Below are 16,268 nucleotides of genomic sequence, written 5' to 3' on the forward strand. Positions count from 1 at the left end.
AAGAAGCTTGTCATAGAACCAATCAGTCATACAACCAGTGGTGCTTTCTTAATACAAACATCACAACAAAAATACTGAAGTTTTATCAAGACACTGATCTACACAGTGTCAGAGAGAAGAAAAATACCTGGGTTTAATATTTTTTTTTAATGAGTAAATAAAAAAGTAACTTCAGACACCTTACCTAGCCTTAGGAATGGAGGTCCTAAAAGCAGAATACCAAATTTCATGTCTGTATGTGTAACAGATGTTCTGAATTTCCCAATAGAAAACAAGTGTCTGGTCAATACAGCCAATGGTGTCAAGAAGAAAGTCCTACTCAGCCTAAAGCTGATCCCTAGGACATGTCTCAATTTCATATTTAATACATTAATTGAGACTTCAACACATCTGGGAATTTATTCAGTTGCTTAAATGTCCTTTTATGCTGACATTTGAAGCACTTTACCTAGACCGAACCCTCTAGCAGCCACTCTACCCTACCTTCATCTGCTGCTCCAGGTTTGTACAGGTCACCTGTTCATCCTAGCTTGTATCCATTAGTTCTGTAGTGAAACTTAAGGCTTTTCAGTAACTCTAGACGCATGTTTAGAGGCAATTCAACCAAGTCCCAGAGGAAAAATTAATGTCTAGGCCTGAGATTAGAGGCTAGATGTGGTGTATGAGCTAGAGGATGAGTCCATTACTCCAGAAAACCATATCTCTTTCATTTCAGGAACTCTGTGGTATCTGATGTATCCACATCTGGAAAACATACACTATTGTAAAACAAAAACTGGAGGTAATACTGAAGTATTTCATGTAGCATTGGGTGTCAAGATGCATGAAGCTGAATTCAATAACAACCTACGGAGGAGCAGCAAGTCTGTAAGGCCAAATAGGCAACAGGCTGAGACTTCAGGTGACAAGTCCAGTCTTGTGGGTATGTGTAGCACTGAAAACTTTAGGCATTTAAGGAGTGTCAAAGGCAGAGAGATGAGGCAGAGAGGAATACCAGCCCCTTTTCGCTAACTGCAGAGTGAACTGAAGTGGAAATTAAGCAGTGTAACTACCTATATAATTTGTGAAATCCTTTGAAGCTTTCAGAAGCATTGGATGCTCTGCACTTCCCCATATCAAGGACCAATACCTGTGTTCTCACTGAGGTTTTATTTTGCAAGCATGGCTGGAGGGCTTGATTTTCACAGGTGCTGAATAGTAGTAATTAATGTCTGTAGTTTGGCACCTGGCAACTGCACAACTCAAAATCAGATGCTATTTTTGAAAATGAGGAACTCTGTCTTTAAGCTCCAGGGAAACACTTCACAGAGATAGAAGGGGGCTGTTTCACCAGCTTCACCTCATACATATAAATCAGAATTTTATTTTTAAATGTTGGTTGACTTTTAGGGTGGAGGGGAGATCTTGTTTAGAATATTTTTTTTTCCATTTTTTAAAGGGAGAGGATTAAGTTTAATTCACACACAAGCTTTGGGATGTGAAGAATGGTGACTGTTTGCAGGTAGAAGACCATCTTTTCCAGCCCCATATGCTTATTTGAGGAATGTCTGCTTTGGGAAGGGTATGGACTCTGTCGCTTAGCAACCACCCTCCCTCTTCTTGGAGCAGCAGGAGGATGCTTTGCGCATGCATGTGCACTAGTAATCTGATTTTGAGACCACAGAAGGCCTTGTTGTGATACAGTCAAACAGATCATATACAGATATTTTGCAGGCGATCAATCCATTTCAGCTCAGGGCAGACAAAATCTGAATCAGCTTCTTTTAATGTTCTGTGTCTGAACTGAAAGTGTTTGAGGTCATTGCAACTTGTTTGCTTGGGAAAAATAAATGAATATTATGTGGGCAGTGAGTCCCTAGTACAAGTTTAAACTAAAGAGTCTCTTGCAAACTGTGTGAAGTTTCGCTGAAGTATCCAGGATGTTTTCTTACAACAGAGGGAAGTACAAGGAGCATATAGTGACAAAAATTAAGCCAATACTGTTGCATGGAACTAAACTGAAAGATACTCACTTAATCTTTTAAGAAACACAGTGTTTGCATGATGATTTTTTCCCTCTGGTCATGTGTCAGAAGTATAATGAAGCAGGAGGGAGTAGGTTATATACCTTTGTGTTTGTACTACCTACATGGGTGTAGGCTAGTCATTTGATGCTGATGGGTCTAAGACGTACACTAGATGGTGCTTGCACAACACAGGGAGCAAAAAGTGCGTCTGTCTCAAGACGTGTCAGCAGCTCAATGCTCCACCTTCTCCTCTAGTGTTTTCTGTGATGTGCACTTTGTTCTATTAAGTGGAGTCATATAATTAAGTATAGAAAGTTCACAAGATATATATATAAAAGAATTGGTTATTTGCTATTTATCTGACCAATGTAATAAAGAGATAACTCATTTGCTTATCTGTATATATGTTTAGACATAGTTATGTATGTACATGGTCTTGGTAGCTGCAAATTTCTAAAGACAGAGAGCTGGTATTGTGAAACCTTTTCTATACGGTTTTAAAGAGCTAGACATAAACAAACCTGAGATGAAAGGAAAAGCTGTTTGTACAACACTATTAAAATCTTAACCAGTCTCTAAAATCTATTATAAACTATCAGGAATTGTGGGGATCAGGCTGGGGGGGGGGGGGGGGGGGGGGGAGGAGGGGAAAGAAGAAAAGAAAATGCTGAATGCTGAAGAGATTTATCTTTGTTCACTATATAAAGGTATACAAACTGTGTGAAAGCTTTTTATATATCCTTGGGACATCAGAGCGACTAAAAGGAAGAGGACCTGAATCAATCATTGTTGTATTTCCATGTTCTCCGTAAGTTTTGCTTATATCAACAAAGTATATCTTGGATTTTATTACAAAATAATAATAAAAAGCTTCAAATATTATTGACAGTAATTTAAGTGTCAATATAATATATATTCTCACAGTATCCCCAGTTCAAATAGGATAAACACACTACAAAGATATACCACATATTGAGTCTCAGTCCATTGTTTTTAAAGTCTAGACATAGTAGCAGCTTATAATAATCTAACACCCCAGTTAAACATGTTTAACTCTTTATTTTTTTTAAGGGTCTTTCAGTCATGTCTGGAGACTCATATACCTGCAATGTTGTCTAAAATAAAATGTAATTACTTTCGATGGATGCACATTCTGGGTGAGGCTTGATTTTGGGCAGATGAAAGGAAGTGGATAGCAGGGCTGGAGGGAAAGAGGACTGCCAGAAAGAAGAGAGGTGAGCCCAATTTGCTTGAATTAGTGCCAACACATGAACCCAAACTTTCCAAATCAAATTGTGCTGCCAAAACACAAACAACAGTTTCTGCCCTCTTCTAATACCTGGGTTCACTGTAGTCCAGTATTTGTAAGAGGAACAGTGGTGGCAAGATATCTGTGTGTTTTACTAAATGAGATGGGATGCAATGAAGATTGGGGTAGTGGATATGGCTGTTTCTGGAAGAGTTGTTCAGGTGCACAGGCTGTTGAAGTTGTAATAGGAACAGATAAGCAGAAACAATATTAACCAATAGGTTTTCAATCTCGGGATAAGCCAGGCACTTCATTCAGCTGTGTTTTGACACTAGCCTGCTGTGACTCTATTGCTTTGCTATTTTAATTTTTCTAAAAGCAAGGAGCTTCACTGACTTAACTGTGAAGCACAAACATTCTTTAAATGGGCCAAGACACACTAGTTTCCTAGTGGCTGATTGTGGAGCAGGGTCATGCCAGCCTATGCCTGCATCTGGATTTTGTTATTTAGAAAAGCAAGAACACCTGTTTCCCATTTATGCAGCAGAATTAACAATTGGGCTTCAAACTTGGCTGCTATGATTCCTTCTGAATCCAGGAGAAGTCAGATGCCAGATGTTGGCTTTTGCAGTTCTGCTGCACCAGGAGTTAGCTCGGGTTACTATACACTCCAGCAGTTCTAGTTACATGCAGCCCTGCATTCTTGCCCTGCTTTCCTCATTCCTGCTGCAGCCAGGCTCCCCCTGCCTCTCCACCGTGTTCTCAGTCCAGACTGGGAGACAGACATCTAAACCTGGCAAAATCTAGAAGTATTTAGATAGATTCAGTTATTTCCCTTGGCATACAGGAAGGTCAAGAGGATTTCCAAAGTGGGGTCTGACTCTTTATGTGGGGGTGGATGGTGGGAAGAAGCAGCGAAGAGGGACAGGGAGAGGGCACATTAGAGTTTTTATGACTCAAATCTAGTAAGTGAATAACATCAGTCATAGGAAAAATGTGTGCCTTGCAGTTGGAGCCAAGGTGTCTGGACATCTGAGTTGGCATCTTCTTCACACTGTTGTGGCTGTCCAGCTGATAGATAAATAAGCAAATAAATAATCTTACCCCAGCAAAACAGACACACCCGTGTATTACACAAGGTGCATTGAATCACAGACATTAGCATTTCACTGTCTGTGTCCGATGGAGGGTGGGAGCTCATATCCTGCAGCAGGGCAGTTAAAATAATCGATGAGTGTACGTTCAGTCCCCAGAAAGGGGAAGGAGGGGGGAATGCGGGTGCGGGGTGGGCGGGAGGGAGAAAGAAGGAGGAAGGAAGGGAGGGAGGAAGGGAGGGAGGGTGTGGTGGTTGGGGAGGGGGGATGGGAGGTGGGAAAGGTGCTGATTTCAGCCCTGTAGCGTCAGGATTGCGTCAATTTGGGTTTCAACCACGTCTTCAGTCTCCGAGCTGAGCTACTCAGAAGAGCCAAAACAGGAAGGGGGCTGCAAATCAGTGAGCAAAGGGGAGGACCGAAGCTTCCCCTCCCCCGTCTCCTCTAGTCCCCTCGCAACCTCCTCCTTCACCTTCCCCACTAGCTCTTGTCTCCGGGTCTTGTTTGTTGTTGTTGTTGTTGTTTTCTTTTTCTTTTTTTTTTTTTTTTTTTTTTTTTAATAAAAGCCCTACAAAAACACGCTGGAAGAGGCGATTGCCCGGGTGCTGTGAGAGCGCAGAGCAGGGGAACAGCAGGGCAGCGCATTCAGCGCTCCGGGTAGGTCGCCTGTCACTCTGGGAGGAGGCTCCCGCGCTCCGGACGGAGGCTTCAGCACCGCGGACAGCGCACGCCGCCAACATGGCTCCGATCGCGGCCAGCCGCCAGCAGTTCGGTAAGCGGGTCCCGGCCCCAACTCTCGCCCTCGGCGCTGGGGGCTGCTCCCCTTCCCGGGAGAACTGCGTGCAAGCAGCCTCTGCTGAGCCACCCAGAGCCTCCCAGCACGCATCTTGCTGGGAGGAACCCGTTTTCCCTCAGTTCTCCTTGGTCTCAGAAGTTGTGTGAATTTTCTTTCTGTCTCCCTTTCTTCCTATCCGTTCCCCAGCCAGTAGGGATGGCTTGTGGAAGTGCGTTTTCAGATGAGAGAGGTTTGGGGTTGTTTTCTCTGTCTTGGTTAAAGTAGCGTGGCTTTAGAGTTAAACGATGTAAATGCATCCTGTGCCAAAACCTTTGCTCAAGACGTTCTTGGAATAACTGACATTCCTGTTTTCTTGTAGAGAAGGACTTGCCAAATGTTAAAGTGAAAGGTACTTTTGTAAAGGAGATTGCTAGGAAGATGAAAATATGGTATCCCCGTTTTTTTAGCTGAACAGCTGCATTTTAGTCCAGCTGAGTTCATTGAGGACTTTTCAGTTTAGTCATTTCTGGATGTAGGGTGATTAACTGATACCAGAAGTTTCAGAGACAGCCATATGTATGCACTGATAAAAGAGATGCATTTTTACTCAGAAAAGTAGCAAGTAGAAATGTTTCTGAACTCTCTTTTACAAATATTGACTGTCGTCTAGATTATATTTGCTTTAGCAGTGGTTTAATTCAAGGATCATTCCACTGACTTAAGTGAAGTGACTCCAGATTTTTATCATGTAAGTGAAATAAAAACTTCTCCCAGAATCAATAGGTAATGTTTTCTATTAATACACTGTTTTCAGTGTTAACCCATTGATTTACATTATGGAAACTACAAGAAATGCAGGTTTCAACATACTTTGTTATAAACCCATTTCAGTTACGGTTTCGTCGTTTCCTACCCCACCCATTTGATATTTCTAGCTACACTTATGACATCATGCTTATCTAATTACTTATTTAAGAAAGGAAATTAATATTTTAACCATCAAATTGATTCTACCACTGCTTTCAGTAGCTGTAGGATTAAAATACAGCATAATATCCATTACTGTAAAAAGTCTATCATCTCATGAAAAAGTATACAAACGTGCAAATCATTCTTAAAATCTACTAAAGTATTCTGATTACTTTTCAATTACTTCTTGCTTTCTACCTTTCTACCATGTATATTTAAATTTTTGCAGCTCAGGGAATCCTTGAAACTCAGAGCCACGTGCTTAACTTATAAAAAAATTCTTTTTGGATATGTATATAATGTTCAGGCATTTCATTAAGTTCTTGCAATTAAGCATGCAGACTGATAGAGCTTGTGGGCAAGGGGAAAGTTACATTAATATTATCAGAAGAAATTAATAGAAGGCTTTATCCTTTCTGTGCTGTAACACTATGTCCTACTTTGCTCTGATAATACTGTTGTAGATTTTTTAAAATCATCCCACTAAAAAAAAGGTATAGTGGGGGCACAACTATCTGCTCAGCTTTTACCTGGACAAAGCTGTTTTAGTAATACATAAAGGGGGATAGATTTGCTTTTCTCATCCAGAATGGTCTCATACTCATTTGCAAGAGAAGCAGAACTGTTACATAATTGCCTTTATGAACAATGTCATTCCATTAATATTCTACTGGCCTTCCTCTGTTGCAGGGAATAAAGGTTAAGCTCTGACTGTTATGTTGTGGGAGGTTTAAACTCACTTAAATAATGTTACGTATTGGTAAAACCGGATTTCCAATTAGGTGTGCTCACTTATCCTCTGATGCATGCTTTGAAGGGCTAATGATACTCTATACGTGACTAATGTATCCGTATGATAACTGAGGCTGCAACACTTGCTCAGTTTTCTCATTATTCACTTTAAGTACAGGATTCATGTTGAGGTAGAAAAAAATTATGTTTTCATATTTTTCTTACACACCCCTAAAAAGTAGTGACCCTTCCTGTAAACACCCCATAGCCTTGATTCATGACATCTTAAATGCAAAACTTAGTGGCTATCAATTATACACTTAATAGTTTCTTCAGCTTTGAACTCACATATGACTGCCCAGTGTCACATTGGGAAAAGACACTTGGTATATAATTATTCTAAATTTTCCTGATAGACTTCCTCCTGCAAAGTACTGAAAATCCCATTGATATTGTTAAGTGTTATAACCTCCAATTAAACTCAGTTCTTTCAAGAGGTACCTCCAGGCAATTATAGGATTAGACCATAAAAAATTAGTTAATTGAGTGTACAAAGTATTCTTTGAAACAGTGTGAAAAGCAGATGATGCATCTCTAAGTAATGTGAATTTGGGAATCTGTTTTATCTAGCCAACAAAGCTCCCTAAACTCAAAGCTGAAATCTTCTGAAAATTGCTATTATTCCCAGACATGTAAACTCAGAAACTACACACAGAGAGAGGAGATAGTCAAGCAGTTACTAATGGTTATTACTATTAGGATGGGAATAGTATTTTCCTCCCAAATACTGTGTATGGAAAAGTACTAACACAGCAAGCACGCCCTAGTACAGGACTACTACACATTTATGCCAGCAGGTGGCGAGCAATATGTACAGTGAAAAGCAGTCTGTCGATCCTGGGATTACCACCTCACGTCAGGTTTTGTTTTCCTTACTAAATTACTACCTTACTAAATATCACACAGAGTCCAAGGTATTACTGCTTATGTGCTTGTTGCTATTTATTTGATTTGCAGATGAAATTCCTACAGTGGTTGGGATCTTTAGTGCATTTGGCCTTGTCTTCTCTGTCTCCCTTTTTGCTTGGATCTGCTGCCAGCGTAAATCTTCCAAATCCAATAAGACACCTCCGTATAAGTTTGTCCATGTTCTGAAGGGGGTTGATATTTACCCTGAGAATCTCAACAGTAAGAAGAAGTTTGGAGCAGATGATAAAAGTGAATCAAAGAACAAGTCATCTATGCCAAAGAATTCTCTCCATCTTGACCTGGAGAAGAGAGATCTAAATGGCAACTTCCCCAAAGCAACCCCTAAAATCCAGAGCTCTTCAGATCTTGAAAATTTGTCTCCTGAGCACTTTGCAGAAAGGAAGAAAGATTCGGTATCCCCTGACAGTTTAAAATCAATCACTTCCCTGTCTTCTGAAGATAAACAAGACAAGCTAGGAACCCTGTTTTTCTCCTTAGAGTACAACTTCGAGAAAAAGGCATTTGTAGTGAACATCAAAGAAGCACGTGGGCTGCCAGCAATGGATGAGCAGTCAATGACTTCTGATCCCTACATTAAAATGACCATCCTGCCTGAGAAAAAGCACAAAGTGAAAACCAGAGTGCTGAGAAAAACTTTAGATCCAGCTTTTGATGAAACTTTCACATTTTATGGGATCCCCTATAGCCAAATTCAAGACTTAACACTTCACTTTATGATCTTGAGCTTTGACAGGTTTTCCAGAGATGATGTCATTGGAGAAGTCCTCATTCCCCTTGCAGGAATTGAACTGTCAGAAGGAAGACTGCTAATGGACAGAGAGATCATCAAAAGAAATGTTAGGGTAACATATTTCTTATTTAAACATTAAAAGCATTGTGCTAGTGTTAGCTATGATTCCTATGTAATGCTGCTGCCATTTTGGAAAGAAAAGGGACCAAAGCAATCATGCAAGTCACTGAGATGCTTTCATAATGACAATATGAGGAAGCAATTACACAAATCTAATGAAAGAACATTACAATGAGCATGTTGCAAGAAATTGCTAAGATCCTAAACTCTACATGCTTATTCAGCTGGTTCCAGCAGGTTTGAGTGGACACATTTACATTAGGTCAAAAGGCCTCAGTCCACATCAATTTGCTTTAAGAGAAAAGAATGCAAACATATATGCATTATTCCACTTCTCCTCCCTCTCCTTTTCTGTTTGAAACCATTCTTTCTTACAAGTTATTGAAGTCAGTGTAAATCTTTCATTTCAGGGTTTTATAGCAGATTCTTAGTGAATGAAGTCTTCATTTAAGGAATTGGAACCTGTTAGAGACCAGTGTTGATGCAGTAGTATGTTCTTGCACTTCAGTGCTATTACTACCTTCTCTCTTAGGAACAGTGACAGAAGCTGCAGGTCTGTTAAGGATAGTAAGACACAAGCGAGAAGCCAAAGACTTACTGAAGGCAATGGCAAAACATACTGACTTCACTGGGATAAAAAAGTTTTGTATTATATAGTATTAGTTCAGAATGTAAAGATCATTTACAACCACCACAGCTGAATCACAGAAATCCACATGCATCACACCCTTGTCTCCTAATCTCTGCTAAGGAAGTGGAATGTGTATTGACTTTCAATTTGGTTGTTTTCAGAGAGCAAGCGTACTGCCAAATCAAATAAATGTCTACCAGACAACATACCTATAACTAACGCTGTTATTTTGCAATACTGTCACAACACTAGAACTATAACTATGTCAGTGATATTTTGTTGATAACTTACTAGGTTTTCTGGTATATAAGGTATTATTTTTGTTTGTTACCTTTGCTTTCCTTTATTTTGTGAAGTAAAATACTCCTACAAATTAAAATAGAATAATCATAGAGAAAGTCTTCAATCTCATCTTTATTTCTTGTATACGAGGCTACTTCAGAAAGTGTCAAGGATAAAAATTCACTAACCATTTGAAACCTTCCTGTTTACAAAACTTCAGTGAAGATTATTTTACCTTAGCTAGATTTTTTTTTCAATATATCCATATGAAATTTTGATTTGCTTAGTATCTTTTACATTCACTAAGACTTTCTTATGATGTAGTGTTTCATTTCTCATCTTTGAAGACAATGATGTCATGTCAACCTATATTTTCATTTATTTGCTAATTTATTTTTGTTCAGTCTAATAACCAATCATAAGAAGAGTTATATAACTACAGTTGAGGGAAATTATATTTGCTATGTAAAGCAGCATACCTCCACAGATTTTATCCTTTTACACCATTTTTGAGAATACAGTGATGTGACATTTCGTAAATCTTCTTAATTCTGTTTTAAAGCTTGGTCAATATAAATTGCTTACAGATAGTTTTTTTCTTTTTTTTTTTTTTTTAATTTCTTCAGAAATCATCTGGGCGTGGAGAATTACTGATCTCTCTCTGTTATCAGTCTACAACAAACACGCTTACTGTGGTTGTTTTAAAAGCCAGGCATCTACCTAAATCTGATGTGTCAGGATTATCAGGTAATGGTTTTACTCATGAATATGCCCCAAGAACATAAACCAAACAGACAGAAGTGAGCTGAAATGTGGCATTTCAAAGACAAAAAATATCCCATGAATTCAGAAATATTCCCTATTATTTGTAGTCTATTAATTTTGTTATATCTGGGTCAATGCTTTATTTTTCAGGGTATGTATTTTACAAATTTGTTCTTCAATCACATTAAAAAAACATGACATCTGTTCACAGTGGAAACGGATGAGTTTTGTGATTGTCTTAAACGAAACCCTTCTGCCAGAACTATGGGATGGTGCTTTCAGATACAAGAGGCTTTTATTTATGAAAAAGAAAAAAGAAAAAAAAAGTTTATTTGTAGAAGATCAGTGTTGAGTGAGATCATCACATGGGTTATTTCAGTTTAGCACCAAGAAAAGCAACCAGTTAGATCTGTGCTGAATCTGGCCCACAGAGCACTAACACTTATTTGCATCACAAAAAGGTGAACTATGCCAGGACTGGCAGTAGGTTGTAACTTAACATCGGTGCTTTATCATGAGCTGTACTTGGGGCTCACTAATGAGCGGTTTCTGCATTGCCTTCTCCTGGTCCTGTGCCATTCCATGGAACCTCCTTTGAGGTTAATGCTAGAATTGTACTTAGATGCACATTAATTCCAGATAACATAATAACAGAATAAAATTTAATGTAAAATATACTAAAGGAAAAGAAAACCACACAAAACAAGCAGTACATCACAAAAGACTATACAAGTAGTAGAACATTGCCTGTTAATTTTGTATGGGACCAATTTCACTGCAGAGTGGGTTTTTTTTGAAAGAAGCTGAATAGGAAGTAATTTTGGGAACCACTGAATCATAATTACTACAGTACAGTCCTACTTCTCATACCAAGAAATCCTGCCATTTACTTAGCAAGTTAACACATCCTGGTTCCAATACAACAAATCTATAGACAACTCCCTTTTTTTACATGGGAAAGTCCTCCTGATCTCGATTTCATTCACATACCGTAAAGTAAAAGGATATAAATGGAGCCCAACAGTTCAGTCCACTATAAGATAGTATACATACTTTCAATAATCAACCCCAAAACAGCAGATAGTGGAGGTTTCATGAACACAGCATGACAGCAAGCTGGCCTCAACGGACCAAGTCTGGCTGAGGTTCACCCAGGTGGGAAAATAACCTGACAAGAAAAGCCCTTCTAGTCTCAGCAGCCCCTGGATCCTACAGCACATGCAAATTTTTGTTTACTGTATCTCTTTTTAGAAAAGCTATAAATTTTGTTTGCTTTTTCTGCTTCCCTCAATGCAACCTTGCTAACTCTAATAGGAATATAATACTTCTAATAGATACAGGCAGACACGCTACACCTAGACGGTGTATATAGTTAATTCAGACAGTTCTTCACAATTTGCTGTTCATCAGCAAGGGTAGGTTCAATAGATATTTGGGTGTCAGTAATATTCTGCACTCATGAAAGTCCTTACTTCCTCTGTGACTTTCCCCTCAGCCCAACAAAAATCGTGCACAGGGAAGAATGCGAAGCAGTATTTCTATGGAGTAAGCTAACAATTTACCTCACAGAACAACTGCATAACTCAGTCTCCTAGGGAAGATGGGAACTTTTTACTCAGAGGCTGACAACCTCCTTGGTTCCTTGATCACTGGTTTTGAGGTCTCCTAATGAACCTAATCAAATGAATCACCAATGTGTCTGATCAAACATCATAGGTGTCTCCTTCATGAGATAAATCCTGCCCTGTAGTACATTAACCATAATAACATCTCTACTACATGCAAAGGTAGTCAAATGAATCATGCCCTAAACTTGACTATCATGATTAGTTCTTTGGTGACCATAAAGGGAGCTAAAATTCAGATGTAAACACAGCTATTAGATGAGATGAATCATCTTTAATAACTTGAAATATCTCCTCACTGTTATGTAATTATGTTGGCATGTTATGAAATTTACCACTAACTAGATCAAGGAATTTCTAAGCAACACTGTTCAATAGCTGATCTGTGCTGTTTCTTTTCATTGCAGACCCTTATGTCAAAGTGAACCTGTACCATGCTAAGAAGAGGATTTCTAAAAAGAAAACCCACGTGAAGAAATGCACCCCTAATGCAGTGTTCAATGAATTGTTTGTGTTTGACATTCCTTGTGAGGGCCTTGATGATATCAGCATTGAATTTTTGGTCTTAGATTCAGATAGGGGGTCAAGGAATGAGGTTATTGGCCGGTTAACCTTGGGATGCTCAGCTGAAGGAACAGGTGGAGAGCACTGGAAAGAAATTTGTGAATATCCTAGGAGACAAATTGCCAAATGGCATATGTTGTGTGATGGTTAGCAGCTTAGAGAGGGGTTGGAACTTGAAGAACTACATATATCCATAGGCAAGGAACAGTTTTATTTCTTTATTATGTATAATTACAAGACTTTTTTTAGGGAGGAGTGGGGGAGTAAAAACTGGATTGGATTTTCAGAGCAGAAGGTAACTAAATTTTCACAGCAAATAAAGGAATTTCTATTTCTTTGGTTTTTAATGTAATTGGATCAGATTTGTATTATTCTAGAGTTTAAATAGCCTGAAACTTTTGAAGCACTACAAACTCATTAAAATCAGACTATGTTTTATGAAAAAGTCACTGAAAACCTTATTAATACTGCTATACAGAAGATAACCTCATTGAAACATTAGATCTTAAAACACCACCTGTGGCTTACTGGGGAAGTGGCTGAGTCTGCAAAAGCCATGGGGAATAAGGGTGAGCAGGAGGGGAATTCCTTCTGCCTCTCCATCAAAAACCTTCTTTTATGAAAATTCAATCACTATTTGTAAGATTTTGTTACTTATACTTTGATCATCCCAAAGACTTAAGAGATTTTCAGCAATTTGCTTTACATACCACATTATGTGCAACTAGTTGTTTTACATGTAGAAATACTCTATAATTACTGGATTTTTTAACACACATATATATAACTTGTTTTATTACAGTGAATGGAATAGACACATTCTACAAATCACTGAGTAAGTTAACACACATTGTTTTGCTAAAAGGGCTCCTTTACGGGTGACTGTACATGTTACAGTATAGCTAGAATTTGAGTTTATATATGGCTTGCTTTTTTTTCCTCTAGCAAGGATTACACTTTAAGCATTTCAAGCCATGGGAAAGCATTTCAGTTTAGATGAGGTAACATACAGGTTATTACAGTCAATGACTTTTCATCAATCATATTTTAAGAAATTCAGTAGTACTTAAAAGAGAAGTTGTTTCTTCTTTTGCTTCATTAAAGAACAAACAAAATAGTAAGACAGAGAATGAAACCTGACTCTGCTGTTTAACTTCCTGAACTGTGACTAATACTATTACAGTCAGTAAGACTACTCCCAACATACAAAGTTTAATATATTTTTAAAGTTTTTCAGGGTAGAAAACCAAGCCCACATTATAATATATCCAATATTATGTTAGACAAAAGACTTGAAAAGTGTGTTTCACTTAGGTTTTATGCATTAATGTCCATTTCCAATTGTACTGAAAACTGATGGTGGTAAGGGAAAATAACATGCTGATTTCATGTTAGTGTGACATAATATATACATTTAAACTTAAACTGCATCAGGCTGGGGGAGTATCAAGTCTAACATAAGTATATAAATAAAGTGTTTAGACCTGTGAAATTTATTCTTGGCCCCATCAGATAGATTTTTAGGCTATCAGAACTACAGCACAAGTATAAGCAGATTATTTCCTAAAGTTTGTACACTGATTTCTGATACAGAATTGTTTGCAGATATTACTCTTACATAATTTCAGTTACAATATACATAAGGAAGAATATAATGATGCTAACTGTTGACATCAGAAGGATTTAAAAAGTGGGAAACCATATTTTTGCATACATCATTTTATCGTATGAATGGGTTAACCCACTGAAGTGAATGGGACTATCTGGAAATTAAGGTACTGCTCAATGACAGTAAAAGTAACAGAATGGACATGCCAGGTAAAAAACCATACATCGGATGTCCAATTACTTCCATTAAACAGCAGATACATGTCCTATTCAGAACTATTGGGGATTTGTTGTCGACTTTACCTGTTCACATATGGCTAAATTATGTTTGCAGGAAAGGACACTGAAATATGAAATATGCAAGTAGACAAATAGTACTGGAAGAATTCCATTGAGGATCTTCCAGGTTTTGTGTCGGTATTTTCTCCAGTTTTTGAGAATGTGTTTGATATAACAGTGTTTATAAATTTCTGTAAAAATACATTTTCAAAATAACATAAACATGCTTTTTACAATAATGCTCAATGTAAAAAAACCCTGCGTATTGTATGTATAAAAGAGAGGAATCTTTTTTGATTATTTCTTTAGAAAGCTGACTAACTGCTTAAGGGCTAGAGTTTACAGCCACGTTCAAGCAGAGCTAATCCAAAGCCACCAAATCAAAGGAAAGATGCCCACAGGCTTCAGTAGGGTTTGAAGGGCAATCACAGAGCAAAACTCTTCTTGTGAGTCAACCCACCAATGTCAATAAGAAAATTGACACTATTTGATCTAATGGAGACTGGGAAAGCTTAAGTCAGTACCACACAACTAGAGTAGTTACAATTTCTAGTAAGGAAAGAACTTTCTACTGAAAGTGATTGCATGAAAGAGTGGGAGAGCTTGTAATTAAAAAACCTGAGGTTTTGTATGTTAGCCCGTATGTAGTATGTTATCCTAAAAAACGGATGAAAGGAGTCATATGCCTCCAATGGACATTCTAACATTAGGAGAAAAAAAACCTCCACCTTTTTGAATTAATGATGGGCTGTGACCACCTTTCATTTTGCATCCAAAAATTTGTCACCAATTTTTCTTTCCAAGTTTCTATAGCAGTTTAAGGGTCAATATTTCTACCAGCTAAACGGCAGTTGTTGTTGGGGATAGGGGATAGGAACTGAGAAGAGAAGAAAATACAATTTTAATTAAATCTAAAAGAACCCTGTAAATAGAGCTTCATTTAAAGCAATGCTTAGCTTGGAAAGTTGAGTAAAGACGACTTGAAACACATCTGTAAAAGGCAGGAGTGAATGTGGACCTGTACTGAGATGAGGAATTCTGATGTTTTATAAAGTACTCAATTCTCATTGTGAATATCTTGAATTCTGTTAAGGATACTGTACTGTATTAAACATGTAAAAAATGATGTTTGTCTAAGTAGCTTACAAAAATAATAACTCCTTGAATGGGAGACTATCCATGTCTGGAGATCTGTCGTAACTAAATACCTGATTTGTTATGGTGTTGTAACTTAATAGAAGCTATTCAAGAGGAAGCATGGTGTATGAGATTTTGTAAGTAAGTTATTTGTGCTGGTTCTGTATGTTGTGCCATGTGTGTAAGACAAGAATAAACTGCTGCTTTTGTTCATCCCATCCCAAAACAATTATCCCATCAATGTATCTTTTCAGAAGATTCCTGCTGTTGCTTATATTCATGACTTACTCTCTCTTGTTTCTGCCCAAAAAACATTTGACTTGCAAACACTTTGTCTTCTCACAGAGGTGGATTAGACTTGTACTGCCAAATACTACCCAGGCATATCAGAAGTTCCTTATTCCTAGTTTCTTGATGCATACTTACCTTTCTCTTGAAAGCTACTGTATGCTCAGGCTAAAACCTGAGACATGGCCCATGACAAAATCTGAGCGCTATAGAGGCCCTGTGGGGACTGATAGATAGATGTAAACAAGAAGCAGCTCTAGCATATTGCATGGAAGAAGTAAAATGTAAGTCATACTGCAACCAGAATCCTGGTGACATTTCATTTGTTTTCCAGAAGTAAAAAATATCTCTTGGACTATCACACTGTACCGCACTTACTTCCTTTGATGTAAGGAAGTCATGTTAGGCACTGGCTTGTCAGGTGAGT

General features: G+C 38.1%; 1 protein-coding gene across 2 annotated transcripts; it reads left to right on the top strand.

The window, feature by feature from the left end:
* The first annotated feature begins 4,628 nt into the window (after positions 1-4,628).
* Positions 4,629-15,771, top strand: SYT4 (synaptotagmin 4). 2 transcript variants are annotated; one of them, XM_061450571.1, is made up of 4 exons: positions 4,629-5,118; positions 7,840-8,648; positions 10,202-10,322; positions 12,373-15,771. In XM_061450571.1, exons 1-4 carry the CDS (start codon positions 5,085-5,087, stop codon positions 12,678-12,680), a joined length of 1,272 nt encoding a protein of 423 aa, XP_061306555.1. In that variant the 5' UTR covers positions 4,629-5,084; the 3' UTR covers positions 12,681-15,771. The 2 variants fall into 2 exon arrangements, with proteins under 2 accessions (XP_061306555.1, XP_061306554.1); XM_061450570.1 differs by having other exon boundaries at positions 4,631-5,118; positions 7,840-8,654.
* The last annotated feature ends 497 nt before the right edge of the window (positions 15,772-16,268 follow it).

Source organism: Pezoporus flaviventris, unplaced genomic scaffold (assembly GCF_033815535.1).
Source record: "Pezoporus flaviventris isolate CSIRO_AGI_PZ_B2104156 unplaced genomic scaffold, CSIRO_AGI_Pfla_v1 ptg000010l, whole genome shotgun sequence".
Lineage (NCBI taxonomy): Eukaryota > Metazoa > Chordata > Aves > Psittaciformes > Psittacidae > Pezoporus > Pezoporus flaviventris.